Consider the following 18,013-nt stretch of genomic DNA (forward strand, 5'->3'; position numbering starts at 1 on the left):
CCATAGCCTTTCCAAGGCAACCGAAACCAACCCTCGTAGGGTTCTAGAACCCGAAGATGAACGAATTCCTTGCAACCTGATCACATCTGCTCCATCTGAAATATGAAGTCTCGAGATGGTATTTCTCCCTGACAGACTGCCCACATCAAATCATCATCGAACTTATTCCCCAAGAAAACCATCCTAATAAGAATACGTTCCTACCCGAAATGCCTTGAGGCTTCTAAAAGAACAAAATTATCGGTTAACTGCAGCTACCGAATAACAAGCAATTACACACAAAGACCCCAAATCACTGAAGTCGCTCCTACTCTTCTTGCTGCCACATAGTTTCTTTCCTGAAGAACAACCGGGGACCTTCCTGGTCCCAACCTGTCTGCTAACTGTTCGGAACACCGGACACCAACCCGATTGCTGAGCCAAAAACACACGCAACATTCCCCTGCGACCTCCGAAGGATACATCGTCTAACTGACTTATCTATACCGCCACTCATGGCTCCTTCAATCCATTTGATCCATCCGATCGTGATAGGCTGACAACCTGTCGCCACTGAATCCGACGCAAAAAGGTGAATGCTACCAGAATAACTATAGTCTTACATCATACCCGGTCTCCTTCGACCTACCGTTTCCCGATTCACACATGTCGTGGCTCTATTATGGATAGAGACACCCGAGACACATCACAATGGCTTAAACTACCATCAAACCAACCCGTTCATCACCCTGGAATTCTGCCCTCGATGCCCTTGGCATATAGATTCCCCACATCCCATCTCACTGAAACAAAATCCTGCACCAAACATGCGCGAATTCCAATTCAGGTTCCTATCCAAAACCGAATTGATACCCCGCTCCTATCCAGAGATCCTCGAATCGGCATTTGCATAATGCACGATGACTTCCTGTCATCCTTTTCTCGACCGAATTAATAAATACCCTTAGCCGATTCCCTGAGACTATCAGTCTCGCACCCGGTCCAACCACTAAGTTCCTATGAGATCCAATATCAGGGCTACCCAGCTGTAGCCCTACTGTGACATGCACTACTTATCCACATGATCATGTATCTCAAGATCCAACCCTTGGCTCAGCAGTCTCTACCGGTTCCATCTTAAATTCCCATAGCCATCCGGGCTCGCCCCCAGATAACTGATCGATCAATCACCTTTGGTCCTGATCCTAACTAAGCCGTGGCTCCCCCACAACCTTGCGAACTAGCCTACCCTAGTCAAAATCACCTCAAAGAATCTGTGAACGCTACGACATCCCCCGCAGTCTTACAACACTTTCTACTGCTAGTGAATGTTACGACTCCCCCGCAGTCCTACAACACTATACCCTAACTGTCCGTCAGTGAATGTTATGGCTCCCCCGTAGGCTTACAACACTTTCACCCTAACTGACCATTAGTGAATGTTACGGCTCCCCCGTAGGCTTACAACACTTTCACCCCAGCTGAACATTAGTAAATGCTACAGCTCCCCTGTAGTCTTACAACACTTCCACCCTAACTGAACATTAGTGAATGCTACGGCTCCCCCGTAGTCTTACAACAATTTCACCCTTCCTTCTGTCCTAGATACCTGGACGGTACTCCCCCACTTAGATTCAACAAAGTCCGCTCGGCACATGAAAATTGAAGGATTCCCAATCCTCCTTACGTTTCAATGTTCACTTTGCTGACGACCGGTGCTTACCAAAGCTAGCGCACCAAAAGTATCCCTGTCCAAACAATACACTTCCTGAAACCAGCTAACACATCTTAAATCCCAACAACATCAGTGACTCCAGATGCTTAAAAATGACGTCGTGCTCAGATCACAACGCCCAAAGGTCGGATGCTCCAACCCAAAACTATAGCAACAACTCTCTCTTCCCTCAGCACTCCCGATTGCTCTTCCAAGCACAAGTACTAAGGCTACTGAAAACTAACCATAATTCCCTCGTACAAGCCCTTGAACCAACCCCATAAATGACTGGAGCAGGTGAAATCACTGCTCCTCCCTGATCGTCAGACAATCGACCTCCTTGTTGCCCACCTGATCATAATGAGAATATAACGGCTTGCCCCCTGTGGGCAATCCCTGCTGACGTGACCCACCCTGCTACACCTATATTTGTAAACTAACAAAGAAAATACATATAACGGCTAGGGTTTCGTATTATTATCAAAGAGAAGTACAAATACAATGAAAGGGAAAGACATAATATATAGACTAGCTAATTAGGTTTTCCTAGCGAAAAGACCCAATCATAAAACCCAATACAAAATAAAGCCCAAAATCTTATTAGGATAACATCCCCCCTCAAACTCACAATGCAACAACAATAAGCATTGAGAGTTTTTCAGACAGAAAATGGAATCGAGGAGCAGTCAACGGCTTCGTAAGAATATCAGCAATCTGCAAAGAGGAAGGAACATAAGGAAGGGAGATAGTGCCCTTCTGGAGATGATGACGTGTGAAATGACAGTCAATCTCAATGTCCTTTGTGCGCTGATGAAACACTGAATTCTTGGCAACCATTATCGCACTCTCGTTATCACAATACAAAGGGGTAGGCTGAGAGATGTGAACGCCCATATCTGCAAGAAGCCATCTCAACCAAACAATCTCACAAGTGGCTATAGCCATGGCTCGATACTCAGATTCTGTAGAAGATCGAGAAACAACATCTTGTTTCTTGCTTTTCCATGATATCAATGAATCTCCAAGAAAAACACAATACCCAGTAGTGGACTTACGATCATACATATCACTATCCCAATTTGCATCACTATATGCATGCAGCTCAAGAGAGGATGTAGATGGAAACATAAGAATGCAGAACTTAGTACCACGTAAATATCTCAAAATACGAAGAATAGCTCCCTAATAAACAGTAGTAGGAGCAGTGACAAACTGGCTAACCACATGAACTGCATGAGCAATATCCGTTCTAGTGACAGTCAGGTAAACCAACCTCCCAACAATGGTACAATAAAGGCTTGGATCTGATAATGGGACACCATCAGTTGGAGAGTACTTTTCATTACTCTCTATAGGCGTATCAGCTGTTCGATTATCCGTGAGTGGTGCACGTTCAAACAAATCTGAAATATACTTCGTTTGAGATAAAAGATAACCCTTTGGAGATTGAGCAACATCAATCCCCAAGAAATAATGTAGCATTCCCAAGTCTTTCATAGCAAAACGGTGAGCCAAATCACGCTTTAAAGACTCTATACCATCATGATCATCACCAGTAATAATCATATCATCGACATATAAGGAAAGAATAATCCGACCTGCATTCGTACATCGAATAAATAGAGCCGAGTCATGGTTACTTGGTTGAAAACCAAGAGAAGTAATCACCGTAGAAAATTTCTCAAACCAAGCACGAGGGGCTTATTTGAGGCCATATAGTTCCTTCCAAAGTCGACAAACTTCACCTGGTTGGTGAGCAATACCAGGGGGAGGAGACATGTATACTTCCTCATGAAGATCACCATTCAAGAAAGCATTCTTGACATCCATCTAATAACTCTTCCATTGGCGAATGGAAGAAACTGCAATCAAGGTGCGAACAGCCGTCATTTTTGCAACAGGAGCAAACGTCTCCTCATAATCCATACCATACTTTTGCGCGTACCCTTTCGCAACAAGTCTGGCTTTATAACGCTCAACGGATCCATCAGACTTTGGTTTGATTTTATAAACCCAACGACAACCAATCGTATGCTTTCCGGGTGGAAGCCGAACCAGATCCCATGTATGAGTCTGATAAAGAGCTGCAAGTTCCTCAGCCATAGCGGTCTGCCAAAGGGGATCAGAAACTGCCTCTTTGTAGGATGTTGGCTCAGAGAGACGATGTACATTAGCAATAAAGGAGGCAAAAACTGGTGAGTAAGAGGAATAGACAAAGTCAGGAAGCTTTGTGGACTTCTTATTACGATAAGGCCTTGATGGAGGGGGGTCTTGATGATTTGCAGGCAGAGGATCAACGATAGGTGGTGGATCAGTCGCATGTGGTGGATCGGCAGCAAGTGGTGGATCAATGACATGTGATGGATCATCAATTTCAATGCTAAATGGATCAATAGTACGAAGCTCCTCTCGGGTTGCATCATATGACTGAACAGGAATGCTATAGAATGGAATATGCTCTAAAAAGGTGACATTGCGAGATACATATAGTTTCTGATTTGAAGGATCATAGCACTGATAACCTTTCTGACCAATACCATATCCCAGAAAAACACAAAGAGCTGATTTTGAAGACAACTTATCTCTCTCTACATGAGGCTTCAAGACAAAACATGTACACCCAAACACTCATAATGAAGAATAATCTGGGAGTTGTCCAAACAACATTTCATAAGGAGACTTCCCCGAAGTGTAAGCAGTAGGAATGCGATTAATAACATAAGTGGCGGTATGAACAGCTTCTCCCCAAAACATATTAGGAACTTGAGCAGAGAGTAGTAATGATCTGGCAGTTTCTAGGAGATGTCGATGTTTTCTTTCTGCAACACCATTCTGTTGAGGAGTGTCTGTACAAGACGATTGATGTATAGTGCCATACGATGCCAATAACTGTTTAAAATCATTGGAGGTAAATTCTCCTCCCAAATCACACCGAAAACACTTTATGACAGCCGAGTGTTGAGTCTTGACAAGAGCTCTGAATTCACTATATATGGTGAAAAAATCAAACCTGCGCTTCATAAAATAAACCCACGTATAACGAGTGTAATCATCAATGAATGAAACATAATAGTTAGCTCCTGATTTGGAGGTGATCGGAGAGGGACCCCACACATCAGAATGCACAATATCAAAGGGAGCAACAGCACGAGTGACACTTTTATTAAACGGTAAAGCAGAAAATTTTCCCAGTTTACAACCACAACAATCAGAAATATCATCAAATTTCAAAGAGCCTAACACACCAGTGGAAACCAAAAAAATGTAAACGAGACGCTGACACATGTCCCAAACGAGAATGCCAAAGATAAAAAAGAGACGATGAAGGGTTTAAACGAAAAAACGACAAATCGATACTAGATGCAGCAACATGTAGTTGCTCCAAGACATAAAGCTCCCCAAGTCTACGGCCTATCCCAATTACCCTCCGAGACCGAATGTCATGTACACAGCAGAATGAATCAGAAAAGAAGACCCAACAACCAGATTTACACAACTGACTGGCTGATGCAAGATTCAAAACAAGTATAGGAATGTAATACACATCTGTTAAAGATATATAAAGAGTGACAATAGAACCAACACCCTCTACTGACATGGGTGTAGCACTAACAGACATAACAGAGACAGGTGTATGAGAAGATAATGAAGAAAAAGATGACAAATGTGGTGACATGTGATGAGATGCACCGGAATCCAATATCCACAAGGATGAAGGAATACGTGACGTGTTGGATGAAGACATACATGAATGAGACATGGAAGCTGACATGGAAGTTGGATTGGTAGCTATGAACTGTCTGAACTGCTCAACAATTTGTGGATCCAAGGCTGATGGTGGTGTGAAATCTGTTTCATTCTCAACTGAAGGTGTAGCAGCAGCGTACTGTGGTGGCCTAATAGATGAAAATGAGGGACGTGACTGTCCAGAAGACTTGTTCAGTTGTGAAGACTGAGACTGTGCTGGTGATCTTGTTTGTTGTTGCTGCTGATTTCCCTTGCTTATCAGCAAAGGACAATTTGCCTTCCTATGGTTCTTCTTCTTACAGAAAGCACACTCATCAAATGCAACTCTAGGACGATTTTGGTTTGAAGATTGAGGTCGTTGTGGAACAACAAAGACAGCAGGAGTGGCTGTCTTGGGAGCTTTGTCAGCATGGGACTTGATACGAGTTTCTTCAGCAATCAACTCGTAAACAACCGAATCAACGGTGGGAAGAGGTGTACAATGCAAGATTCATCCACGCAGACCTTCAAAATCTGAACATAATGCCATCAAGAACTGAACCAAACGTTGCTATTCCCTTCTATCAATATAATGCTTAAAATGCTTCAACACGTCAGGTTTTGTAAGAGCTAACTGATCCCACAAATCCGACATAGCTGCATAAAATTCCTGAACACTGAGATTGTTCTGTTGGAGGGCTCGAATATCAAACTCTAACTGATACTGCTTTGCAAAGTTAGATTGAGTATACAACCTAGCCAAGTGATCCCAAACCTCCTTTGTCATGTCACACTTCGCCAACTGAGTACCAATAGACTGGATGACAGAATTATTAATCCAAGTAATGATCTTGGAGTTATCAGTCTCCCATGAATCCAGTAAGGTTGCATAATTATCGACCTTCTCGTCTATTGGTTTCTTCTTGTCACCTGTAACAATCCCCCACATAGTCTTGCCCCGCAAGAAATTTTTCATAACATAACTCCAATAGGCGTAGTTTTTGCCAACAAGTTGAATACTAATGGACTGAAGAGAATCATCTCTTGGGCCCGTATTTCAATATCAGTCAAACAGTAAATACGAGTAGCAACAAAAAACAGTCAAGATCTCGAAATCAACAAATCTAGACGAAATGAAACCCTCAAAAATGACAAAACGAACAAATCAAACCAAACTGAATACAGAAACGAGCAAGAAAACCATACCCAAAATTACAAACAGTCAATGAAGAGTACACGTGAACAGTGCCGATGAACAGTGTAATGAACAGTGCCGATGAACAGCAACATCGATGAACAGTGTCGTCGGTAAACAGTAATATCGATAAACAGTAACGCAAAACAATGTCGACGATGTGAACAGTGTCGCTGGTGAACAATACTCGTCGATGAACAGTATCGATGAACAGTAACTCGCCGATGAACATTAATCGTGAACAGTAACGTCGATGAACAGTAACTTATCACAATTGTAAAGCGATGCACATTCCATATATTCACCTGAAGTGGTAGAAGATAGCATATCCGAAAACATATGAAGGAATCCTGACCTCCTCCTCATGTGTTACCTCGACCACCCTGAGGACATGGTAAAACACTTCCTTCCAGTCCCAACAACAATCCCAACCCTTGGAACGAAACTCCATCCCGTAGGTTCCACAAGCATTGCACTGAACCCGACCTACTGGCCTCTCAAAAGCTGATTCGAATTTCTTGGGTCTCCACCCGAGATCCTCCACTAGATTCACCTAACCTGAACCTCTCTCATCAAGGTTCTCCCAATTACTTTCCGCCCTCAGATCTGGGATCTATATCATTCAGGGTCTCGCACCCCGACACGCTCACCAACTCAATCATCACGACTGAACTGCAATAGCTAATGCAACCTCTGCTCTAAACCGGATACAAACCACTCCCAAGACACGGTCTCCAATCCCAAAACGCAATAAATCGCACAATCAATCCTTGCCGCATGATACAAGAGGTCCAAGGCAAACTCGAAACCTTGGCAGTCCTTCCGCCAACTGGCTCACCATCGGAGCCGGGACCAAACCCTGGTCCTACCCATGCGTGCTCATCCTGATCTTGGAAAAGCACCTATCCTCACTATCAGAGATAACAAAGAATTCTCCTCCCTATAAGTTTCTTAGATTTTCAAAGACTCTCACTGATTTGAGTATGGATCCTGTGCTTTCAGTAGTATGGGCCCATACTACCTTCCACACATATCCATACTTTCCTCAGCAATCCTCCTGAATCCTCTAAGTCACCTACTCCACTGGTACACCAAATATCTGCTAAACAATAACGCAATACCCACCAAAGCAACTCCTAGGCTCCCCCTAGGTTCCCAACTTCACCCGATCGTCCCACTAACTCACTCGAGCATACCCTAGGTTTTCCTAGGTTCCCAACCTCGCCCTGCCATTAGTTGCTGAAGAACTCCCCATGATGCCAGCCATCCACCTCCTGGATATCGTCATATCCACTTAGTAGCTGACTCCCATCACTCAAGATTTCCACAAAGCACAAAGCAAGCAGCATTCGTGCACTCTGATCGAAAGGACTATCATAGAACATTCAGCCCACATATCGCAACTCGTGCTATCTACATCCATTCATCCTCACTGTCGGCTGCCTTATGCATGAAAATTATACACAGAACAGGATCTAATAGACTGTCGAATAATAGACTCTACCCTAGGACCACAACCATACAAGGAACAGGAAATAAGGCCAAATCAGTTATTCTAGTGCTATAAGATCCTAAGCGTATACAATTTTGAAAGCATACACGTAGCAGTTACTAATACGAATAATCATTATCATTCTAGCATGGCATCCAATATTCCCAAGGCTACAAGCACCATATATCAGGCCAATCTATTGCTGACTACTCAGCACTAACATACAAGTCTACCAGCTCATACAACATATACAGGCATCTCCCCTAGCCCTGACTAGCATGCAATTCACAGATTCATAAATCAAGTCATAACAGATATCATATATGGGTATTCTGGGGAAACTTACTTGATCTCGGCTGATTGCATGAACCACACCCTTTCTTGTCTTATAAATTCTTTCCTTAAAACATTTTCCTTTTGAAAACTCAACAGATCCTCAGTTTGAGTTCAGACACACCCGAAAGTATGTTCGAATCCCTCAAACCAAGGCTCTGATACCAACTTGTAACGACCCAAACATCAAAGGTAAAAATTTCATTTTTAATATAGCTAAAACATTGATACCATTTATTTCAAACATCTTAAATCATCGTTAAGTAAAACATTTATCAGAGTTTATCCCAAAATCATTCATTGCGGAAATCATAGGTGTGTGCACTGCGATCAATCCGAGCCCTCCTTTCCCAAAACGATGATACCTGAAACCAAAACTGTAAACCGTAAGCACAAAGCTTAGTGAGTCCCCCAGAGCATACCCGACACACAATCCACATAACACATATCATATTTGCTATAAAAGCTATCTCTACCACATACCACATATCATATTAGCTATACAAGCTATATCTACCACGCAAGCCATGCATACATAAACATATAAGGATGTCGTGGGCTGCCCCCAAGGTCTTACTCCAGGATGTCATGGGCTCCCCCACATGGTCTTACACCTAAGTGCCATGGGCTCCCCCATGGTCTTTAGCTGGAAAGCCATGGGCTCCCCCATATGGTCTTACATCCAAGTGTCATGGGCTCCTCCCATGGTCTTTACTTGAAAGGCCATCGGCTCCCCCATATGGTCTTACATCCAAGCGTCATGGGCTCCCCCATGGTCTTCACTGCAAACATCACACATATAACTAGCATAATACCAAGAATATCTAGCAATCATCACACATATCTCTACACAACAAGTCACATATCTCTGCACAACATGTATACCACATATCATAGAATGGGCCGGCCTTGGTGCCTTAGACCCATTGGCATGGTGAGAAGACTCACCTCGCATTGCAAAAGCTTTCCGCATGAATTCCTTAGTTGCTGCCCTGCCAGCTTCCCGAGCTTTCACTACCAATCAATATACCCAATTAGCAATTGGGTCCCATACCATAATCCTTAATCCATGCATGGGGTAAAATGACCATTCTACCCCTGGCCCAGTATGATCCAAAACTAAGGCCCAATCCCAAAACAAAAGCCTGACATTATAATGTCCATAAGTCCTTTAGTGGCCCAATTTCCAAATTGGGCCCAAACCCATTAGTCCACAAGGCCCAATTACAAAAAGTTCCCTAAGACCCAATCAATGGCCGAATTTTACAATTTGGGCTCAAAACCATAACGGCCCTCCATAAATAAATATCAACCCCAAAACCTGATGGCCCAACAGGGCCCAAAACACATAGTCCAAAACCATAAAATCCATAAAGGCCCATGTATGTCCCAATTTTCCAAATTGGGCCCACACTCCTTATTGGGCCTTAACCTAAGATCTAATCCTTCAATTAGTCCAGAAAGCAACCACTCTAATGGTCCATTAGGGCCCAAGAATCTAGGCCCAAACAGATGGCCCCAACCCGAAGCCCAAAGTCAGAAATCCAACCTGGCTGAGTATGCAGGGCGTACTCATCAGTACGCTGCGCGTACTCGCTAAATGGCTTGTACGCTGCACGTACTGGTTTGTACGCCCAGCGTACTACCCTCTAGTCTCACTTATGCCATTAAGTACTTAATGCTTTAATTCATAAATCCAAACCACAGATCTGAGTCCCATATAATGTCTAAATCCAAAAAGTCACGGACTTAGTGACTTTGCGTGTCCCACATAAGCTCAAACTCCAAAAATGATAATCTACTTCCATGAAAATGGTCTTAACTCATGCATGAACCCATTAAGACCTCCAAGATGGAAACTTTCTGCCTTAGGGACTCATTCAACACTGAGAGTGGAAACTCTAAGCCTTAGAATCAGATTTTAACTATAAAGTTTCATCCTTGGGACCAAAATGAACTAAAACCCACAATGGTTGATCTAAGAGATGAATGACCAAGTTCAAAGCTTTATACCTTCATCAAGCTGAGAATGAGTCCCAAAAGCCAGATCCATAAGTTCCTCCTTGATTCTCATCTTTGCAACAAATTCCATCTTCTTGAAAATGCACCAAAAACCACCCAAAATGCACCCACAAATCTCACAACACTCTTGGATGAAGGTACCACTAGAAATTAGGGTTTAAGGCTCTGAGAATGAAAGGGAGGCGCACCCCCTTGGACTTAAGGTGCTTTAAATAGCGAGCCAACCCTAAAAATTAGGGTTTTGGAGATCCTGGACGTACGTTGGGTGTAATACCTATACGCTGGGCGTACGTCTTTAGCACCCGCGTTTCATTATCCAGCACTACGTTGGGCGTACCCCAGCTTACACTGGGCGTACTCACCTGGCTGCCACCTTGCATGCATGGACTGAAATGCAAGCTTTTCCATTCAGGGACCAATTCTGCCAACAACTTCAAAGTACTATAACTTCTTCGTTTGAAGTCCGTTTCCAACAAACTTTATATCCACGAAAAGGTGGCAAGAAGCCCTACGCTCCTAAATACACCCCAAGCCTTAAAACCTTTCGAATAAAACCCGAGACCCATAAAAGACTGAATCGTCAGATTACGCTTATACCCTTGGCCTCCGAAGACACAATCGAACACTTTCAAAACCGGGTGTTACATTTTTCGGTTTTGAGCTTAATGAATGTTTGACTTCTAGTTCTTGTTAGTCTGATCACATAGCTAGGGTTTTTATCATTCCACATAATCAGTGAATAGAATCTATGATTGTTCTTGCAGCTTGTAATAAGTAACATATATCAGATTGGTTCCGTGTTGGGATTTAACTTTGATATTGTAACACCGTTCCGAGAAAGGTTCACTTCTAACCCTAAAATATATTTAAGATTGACATTTTGGTCTGTATGCCGTGCGTAATCGGGGTGTATGCATGGCGTACTCATGCATGAGGAAGCGGGTCTCACATGCGTATGCCTGACGTACTCATCAGGTACATAGCGCTTACGTTATTTAGACCAAAACCCTAGTTTGAGGGTTTTCACCCTATATAATCCTCCTTATGGCCCCAAGACCTTCACCCTCATTAGCCTCCACCTAAAAATTGTCCCTCTAGCTAACCCTAAGTGAGAAGAATTCACGTTGAGCTCATTTTTATGTTTTGGTGGTGTTCTTAAAGAAGAAGAAGAAGAAGGTGGTAGAAGGACATTAGAGCTTGGAAGAAGTTTGGATCTGGGATTCTCACCTTGCTAGAATTCTTCTGGAGATAAAAAGCTCCTAGCTTTATCATCTTTTCTTTTGGATCTAGATATTCCTTCATTTAGGGCATTTTTGGTCCCAACCTTTTTGTGATACTTTAGCATGGCATGCTCTTAACCAAATACGTCATCCTTTCATACCCAATGAGGGGTCTTGAGTCATAAAAATGACATCTTGATGCCTAGTTATTCCCTATGCATGCTCGAGAAGGTATTTATGTTTTAAGAAGTTAAGTTTGATGGTATTAAGCACTTAATACGCATACAAAGTCATAAGTTGGAAACTTTATGACTCTCAGTGGTATTTTGGCCTTGGGTCTACATTTGGAACATGAGAGCTTAACGCATTAAGCTATTATTAAGGAAAATGGACTTTTTTGCGTACATCGTGTGTAACCCATCATACGTCGTGCGTACGGGGTCAACCGCCCGATCCCTATTAAGGCTTGAGTACGCCCAGCGTAGGAGCTGAGTACGCCCCGCGTACTCAGCTGAGTTGACCAAGTTGACTTGTTGACCTTAACCTTTTACCAGAGTTTTGACCAAATTGGACCTAGGGGTATTTTGGATATTTTGAGCTATTAATTGAGATTAGGTCCTTGGTTATGGTTAGGTGATCGTTGAGCCGATTTTTTGGAACAGAGATTTTTTCAGCTTGCATTCCGACTGAGAAGTGAGTTCTATCTCATTGTAATTGCGGGTCGAAGGCACCAATGTCGGCCCAACAGATTATGTATCCTATTATAGGATGTTGTTATGCTGTAGTGATCTGTTAAGATCTGCATGTTTATCTGTTTGCTGGTATATGCTTATTTCTTATGAGTATGTCGACATAGTATGGTTGGGTTGAGATTATACTGCTTTGTGAGGTAGCCAATAATTACGGGAGCAATCCAGACCTAAGTTGTAGGCCCCGAGGGCAAGCCATACTTATGGTGTGGGCTCAGGAGCAATCCATTTATGAGTTGAGGGCCTGATAGGCATGCCAGACTCATACAATAGGCTTATGGGTAATCCAGTATTTTAGTTGTGGACCTAGTATATGCAGTTGTATGTATGTGTGTGTTGGTACCTTGGGGGAACTCGCTAAGCTTTGGCTTACAGTTTTTAGTTTATTGTTTCATGTACTTCTGAGGATCGTGGGAAAGCAAAGGTGTGATCATGCATATCTTCCTGTTTTATGTCACTGGGTCATGGGGAAAACTCTGATTTTGAAATAATGCTTTTGAAACAATGACTCTTTTTTGTAAACAATGTTGGTTAATGGTTAATTTTGAGAATTTTAAATTTCTTGATTTTTGGAGTGTTACAAGTTGGTATCAGATTCTTGGTTTGAGAGAATTGGATGAACAATCGTTTGAATCCAGACTCAAACTAGGGAACTGCAAAGGTTTTTTTAAACTGATTTTCAAATTTTTTTTCAAAAGTAACCAAGGAAGGATGCGATGTGTACGATCAGCTGGAGCAATAAAGTGTACCCCAAGTTACCCATATTGTTATTTGATAGTATGTTTATGTTAGAACAACATGGTAGTGGTAGGTTAGGGATCTTTAGGAATTGCATGATAGGATTTCCTGATTGATGCCTGGAGGCCTATGATCCTTTCTTGTATGGAATTGACATCATTACTGTAGTCGCTTAGTGAATACACATATTTGTACATAACTAAGATTCTATAGCCTGAGAATGTTTGGTTTAGCCTTACTTCCTGTTCTTGTTTGACGAAGGGCTTAAGGTAGAATCAAGTAGTCGACTGTCTATAGCATCCAGTGTTATGTATGATTAGCATACATGAGTGCTACATGGTTGGTGGAAGTTTCATGGATGGGTATGCTTAAGCATCCGGCCAGTTGAGGAATTTCTAGCCTTTTCTCTAGGGGGTGATAATAGGATGTATGTGTATTATAGTGTGTGCTGCTAAGGTCGTTGTGATGATCTTCTAAGAAAAATATGGGTAGTTGTGGAAGGTAGTTTGGGCACGTACTAATGGAAGCACAGGACCCGTACGCGTAGCAGGGAAGTCACAACACCTAGGGTTTTGTTGTTTAGAATAGCTTATATGGTATGACATGGGCCTTATCTAATATTTTCTTTTTGAATTTTAGTATGGTGTTCACGATGGGATCTAGATCAAGAACTGGAGCAAGTGGCCAGGATAGGCCGTGGTTGACTTAGGATGAGATTAGGGCGTTGATTTCTTCTGAGGTTGTGGCTGTTATCCGGGGACAGATACCGGAGTTGTTCGGTTCTATCAATGCTGCCATGATTGAGTACTTTAATGGCCATTACGGTGCACTTTCTGAGGCTGTTGTTGTTGTAGTCACCACGGCCGTTGCGACTGCTGGGGTTCGTGGAGAGAGAGACTTCCAGTACCGTGACTTCAACAATACGAAGCCCCTGGTGTTCGATGGGATTCAGGATCCATCATTGCTATGAGGTGGCTGTACGATGTTGAGGGATCTTTCTTTACTTGCTCCTGACCAGTGGACCAGAAGGTCAAGTGCGCCCTGAACCTTCTCAACTTGGGGTCGAAGGATTGGTGTAGGTTGGTTACTAGCTCTTATGCTCCAGAGCAGAGGGCGGTTGTATCATGGGAGCAGATCTCTGAAATTTTCTACACGAGATATGTTCCATTAGTTGAGAGGGAGATATTGGCCCAAGAGTATTTGGACTTGAGGTAGGGGACTGAGACGGTACCGGAGATCACCAAGATGTTTACTGAGAGAGCACTATTTTTTCCTGAGTTTGCTGCTTCTGAGCAAGCTCAGTTGACCCGGTACTTGAGCATGCTCAAGACAGACATCCGCCCGTCTGTGTCTACTCGACGTTATGGTACACTTGTGGAGCTACAGGAGGCCGCTATGAGGCGGGAGATTGAGTTGCAACTCCAGGTGAGGGAGCGGAGGCAGGCTTCGGGGCAGACGCAACCTATGGCGAAGTGGTTCAAGAACGCTAATGTAAGATCTGGGAGTCAGAGGGGCCGCACTTGTGGCAAATACGGTAGGGTTCATGGGGGTCCTTTGCCGATCTACTTTTGGGTGCCACAAATGTTGCAAGGATGGGCATTATGCCAAGGACTGTCGCTAGTAGGTTTCTGTGCCGACCAACAGGATCGGTTATCACTGTGAGCAGGTTGGCCATGTGAAGGCCTACTGTGCTTTTCTCACTGCAGGATAGGCACAGGCTCCAGCACCAGCTACTTTGAGGATTACCAATGGGTTCCAGGGTACGGCGGAGCCCCCGAGGGCTAGAAGTCACGCTTTTCAGCTCATGACAGAGGAGGCCAGGGCAACGCAAGACGTCGTTAGTGGTACGTTTGTATTTATCATTCTGTCGATTATTTTATGGTATGCTTATGTTTATGTTTCTAATAGGTACATTCTTAGTGAATTCTTTGCCCTGATTTTGTGTTATTCGACTCAGACGCGAGTCAATCCTTTGTATCTCAGTCTTTTAGTAGGGATTTCGATATGACCCTTTGGTTAGTTGGAGTGTTCGTTGCGGGTTTATATCGCCAACGAACACGAGATTTCTGTATCCAGAGTGTATTAGGGTTATGTCTTGGAGATCTTCGGGGTGCCTTATCCGACTGATTTGATTCCTATCCCCACGGGGGATGTGTGCGTGATAGTAGGGATGGATTGGCTGAGCAGGTTTGGTGCTATGATAGACTGTGAGGGTCAACGAGTAGTAGTTCGAACCCTAATTTAGGGAGAAAAGGTCATTTATGGAGAGGGTACAAGGATTGGGTCATGTTTTTGTTCGGCGGCTAGGGATTGATAGTATATTCAGCACAGGTGTATGTGTTATCTTGCTTCTGTGGTTGATACATGGCTTATAAAGTAGGCATCAGTTTCAGATGTGCCATTTATTAGGGAGTTTGCTGATGTGTTTCCGAAGAAGTTACCCGGTGTGCCTCCCAAGAGGCAGGTTAAGTTCAGTATTGACTTAGTGCCAGGTGCGACTTCGATTGCCAAGGAGCCATACCGTTTGGCACTGCGTGAGATGCAGGAGTTGTCCTCTCAGCTTCAGGAACTTTTAGGCAACCAGTTCATCAGACCGATCAGTTTGCCATGGGGAGCATTGATTTTATTCGTCAAGAAGAGGATGGTTCACACCAGATGTGCATTGATTAGCGGGAGTTGAATAAGTTGACGATGAAGAACCGTTATCCCCTTTCGCGGATTGACGACCTCTTCGATTAGTTGCAGGGTGCATTTTGGTTCTCCAAGATCAATTTGAGGTCTGGGTATCATCATGTGAGGGTTAGAGAGGAGGACGTAGATAATACAACATTTTAGAGTCGTTATGGTCATTATGAGTTCGTGGTGATGCCATTTGGGCTCACCAATGCGCCTGCGGTATTTATGGATTTGATGAATCGAGTGTGCAGGCCGATGCTCAATCGATCAGTTATTGTTTTTATTGATGATATCTTGGTGTATTCTAAGACAGAGAGCAACACGAGGAGCACCTTCGAGAGCTTTTAGGAGTATTGAGGCGGGAACGCCCATATGCCAAGTTCTTGAAGTGTGAGTTTTGGTTATGAGAGGTCCAGTTCCTGGGACATCTCATTAACCAAAACGGGATTTTGTCCGATCCGGCCAAGATTGAGGCTGTGATGTAGTGGGAAGTTCCGAATTCCCCTTCGAAGATCAGGAGTTTCTTGGGCTTAATGGGATATTATCAGAGAGTTATTCAGGATTTCTCCAAGATTGTTGTACCCCTCACCCGTTTGACGAGGAAGGGCCTGGAATTCTGTTGGGGCCCTGAGCAGCAGATGACGTTTGAGACACTACGAAAGAGGTTATGTGAGGCCCCAATGTTGACCCTTCCGGAGGGTGTCGAGGATTTCTTTGTATTTTGTGATGTATCCATCACAAGTTTGGGGGTGGTTCTTATGCAGAGAGGGCGAGTGATTGCGTATGCTTCCCGACAACTAAAGTCGTATCAGGCATGTTATCCTACTCATGATTTGGAGTTGGGGGTAGTAGTGTTTGCGCTCAAGATTTGGAGGCATTATTTGTTTGGGGTCCGGTGTACCGTCTACACAGATCACAAGAGTTTGATGTATCCCATGGACCAGCCAAACCTGAACCTGAGGAAACACAGGTGGCTTGATGTTGTCAAGGATTATGACTGCAAGATCCTTTACCATCCAGGTAAAGAGAATGTGGTCGCAGATGCTTTGAGCCGTAAGTCGGCTAGATCTTCGACTGAGGTTATGTGTATTAGGATATCCATTGATTCTCCACTTTTGGATTTAATCAGAGGGACACAGGCAGAATGAGTCAAGAAGGAGAACTGGAAACAGGAGAGGATTAGGGTGAGATCGACAGATTTGTCACCAGTAGTCGGGGATTGTTTACCCGGTGTGGTCGAGTTTGGGTTCCGGTTTCTGGCGGGTTCAGACAGATAGTTTTGGAGGAAGCATATAAGTATCGTTTATCGATACAACCTAGAGTCATCGAGATGTATCGGGATTTGAGACTAAGTTACTGGTGGCCGTATATGAAGCGGGGGATAACTTGGTATGTAGAGAGGTGCTTGACATGTAGGATGGTCAAGGCCGAGCACCAGAGGCCGCATGATAAGTTGCAGCCTTTGGAAGTTCCGATGTGGAAGTGGGAACAGATCACCATGGACTTTATCACCAAACTACCGAGGACTGCCAAGGATTTTGATGTTATCTGGTTTATCGTGGACCGATTGACCAAGAGTGCCTACTTTTTGGCCATCCGGGAGAGCTCCTCGGCCGAGAAACTGTCTGATGTGTATGTTCGTGAGATTGTTGCTCGTCATGGGGTTCCAGTTTCCATTATATCAGATCGAGATGTTCGGTTCACTTCATGATTCTGGCATAAGTTCCACGAGGAACTAGGTACGAGGCTGCATTTTAGAACTGCGATCATCCGCAGACTGACGGCCAGAGTGAACGGACCACCCAGACACTTGAGGATATGTTTTGGGCTTGTGTCATAGATTTTAGTGGGATTTGAGATTCCTAGCTACTTCTTGTGGAGTTTTCCTACAACAACAGTTACCACTCCAGCATTGGTGCACCGCCCTTCGAGCTTTTGTATGTTCGGAGATGTCGTACCCCAGTTTTTGTTGGGTTTTTGAGCATTCTAACACTCCTATGGTGTACATGCAACCCTATAAACCTTGGATCTATGTTTTCTCTATTATACATGCAAATATTAAATATTCCAAGGTTTCATCCTAACTAGCATATTATGAAGCACCTGTACTACAAAGTTCTAGTTAGATGACATACCTTTTGATGTAGCTTGATGTCTTCAAGCTTTAAG

General features: G+C 43.6%; 1 protein-coding gene across 1 annotated transcript; it reads right to left on the minus strand.

The window, feature by feature from the left end:
• Window positions 1-5,990: 5,990 nt before the first annotated feature.
• On the minus strand, window positions 5,991-6,368 carry LOC145126638 (uncharacterized). Its single transcript, XM_079061966.1, has one exon. It carries the CDS (start codon window positions 6,366-6,368, stop codon window positions 5,991-5,993), a length of 378 nt encoding a protein of 125 aa, XP_078918092.1.
• Between the last annotated feature and the right edge of the window lie 11,645 nt (window positions 6,369-18,013).

The sequence above is a fragment of the Lactuca virosa genome, chromosome 7 (assembly GCF_052849685.1).
Source record: "Lactuca virosa cultivar CGN04683 chromosome 7, Lactuca_virosa_CGN04683_v6, whole genome shotgun sequence".
Taxonomy (NCBI): Eukaryota; Viridiplantae; Streptophyta; class Magnoliopsida; order Asterales; family Asteraceae; genus Lactuca; species Lactuca virosa.

Coding starts and splice junctions, on each gene's coding strand:
- LOC145126638 (XM_079061966.1), bottom strand. CDS start 6,368: ATGTGGGGGATTGTTACAGGTGACAAGAAGAAACCAATAGACGAGAAG.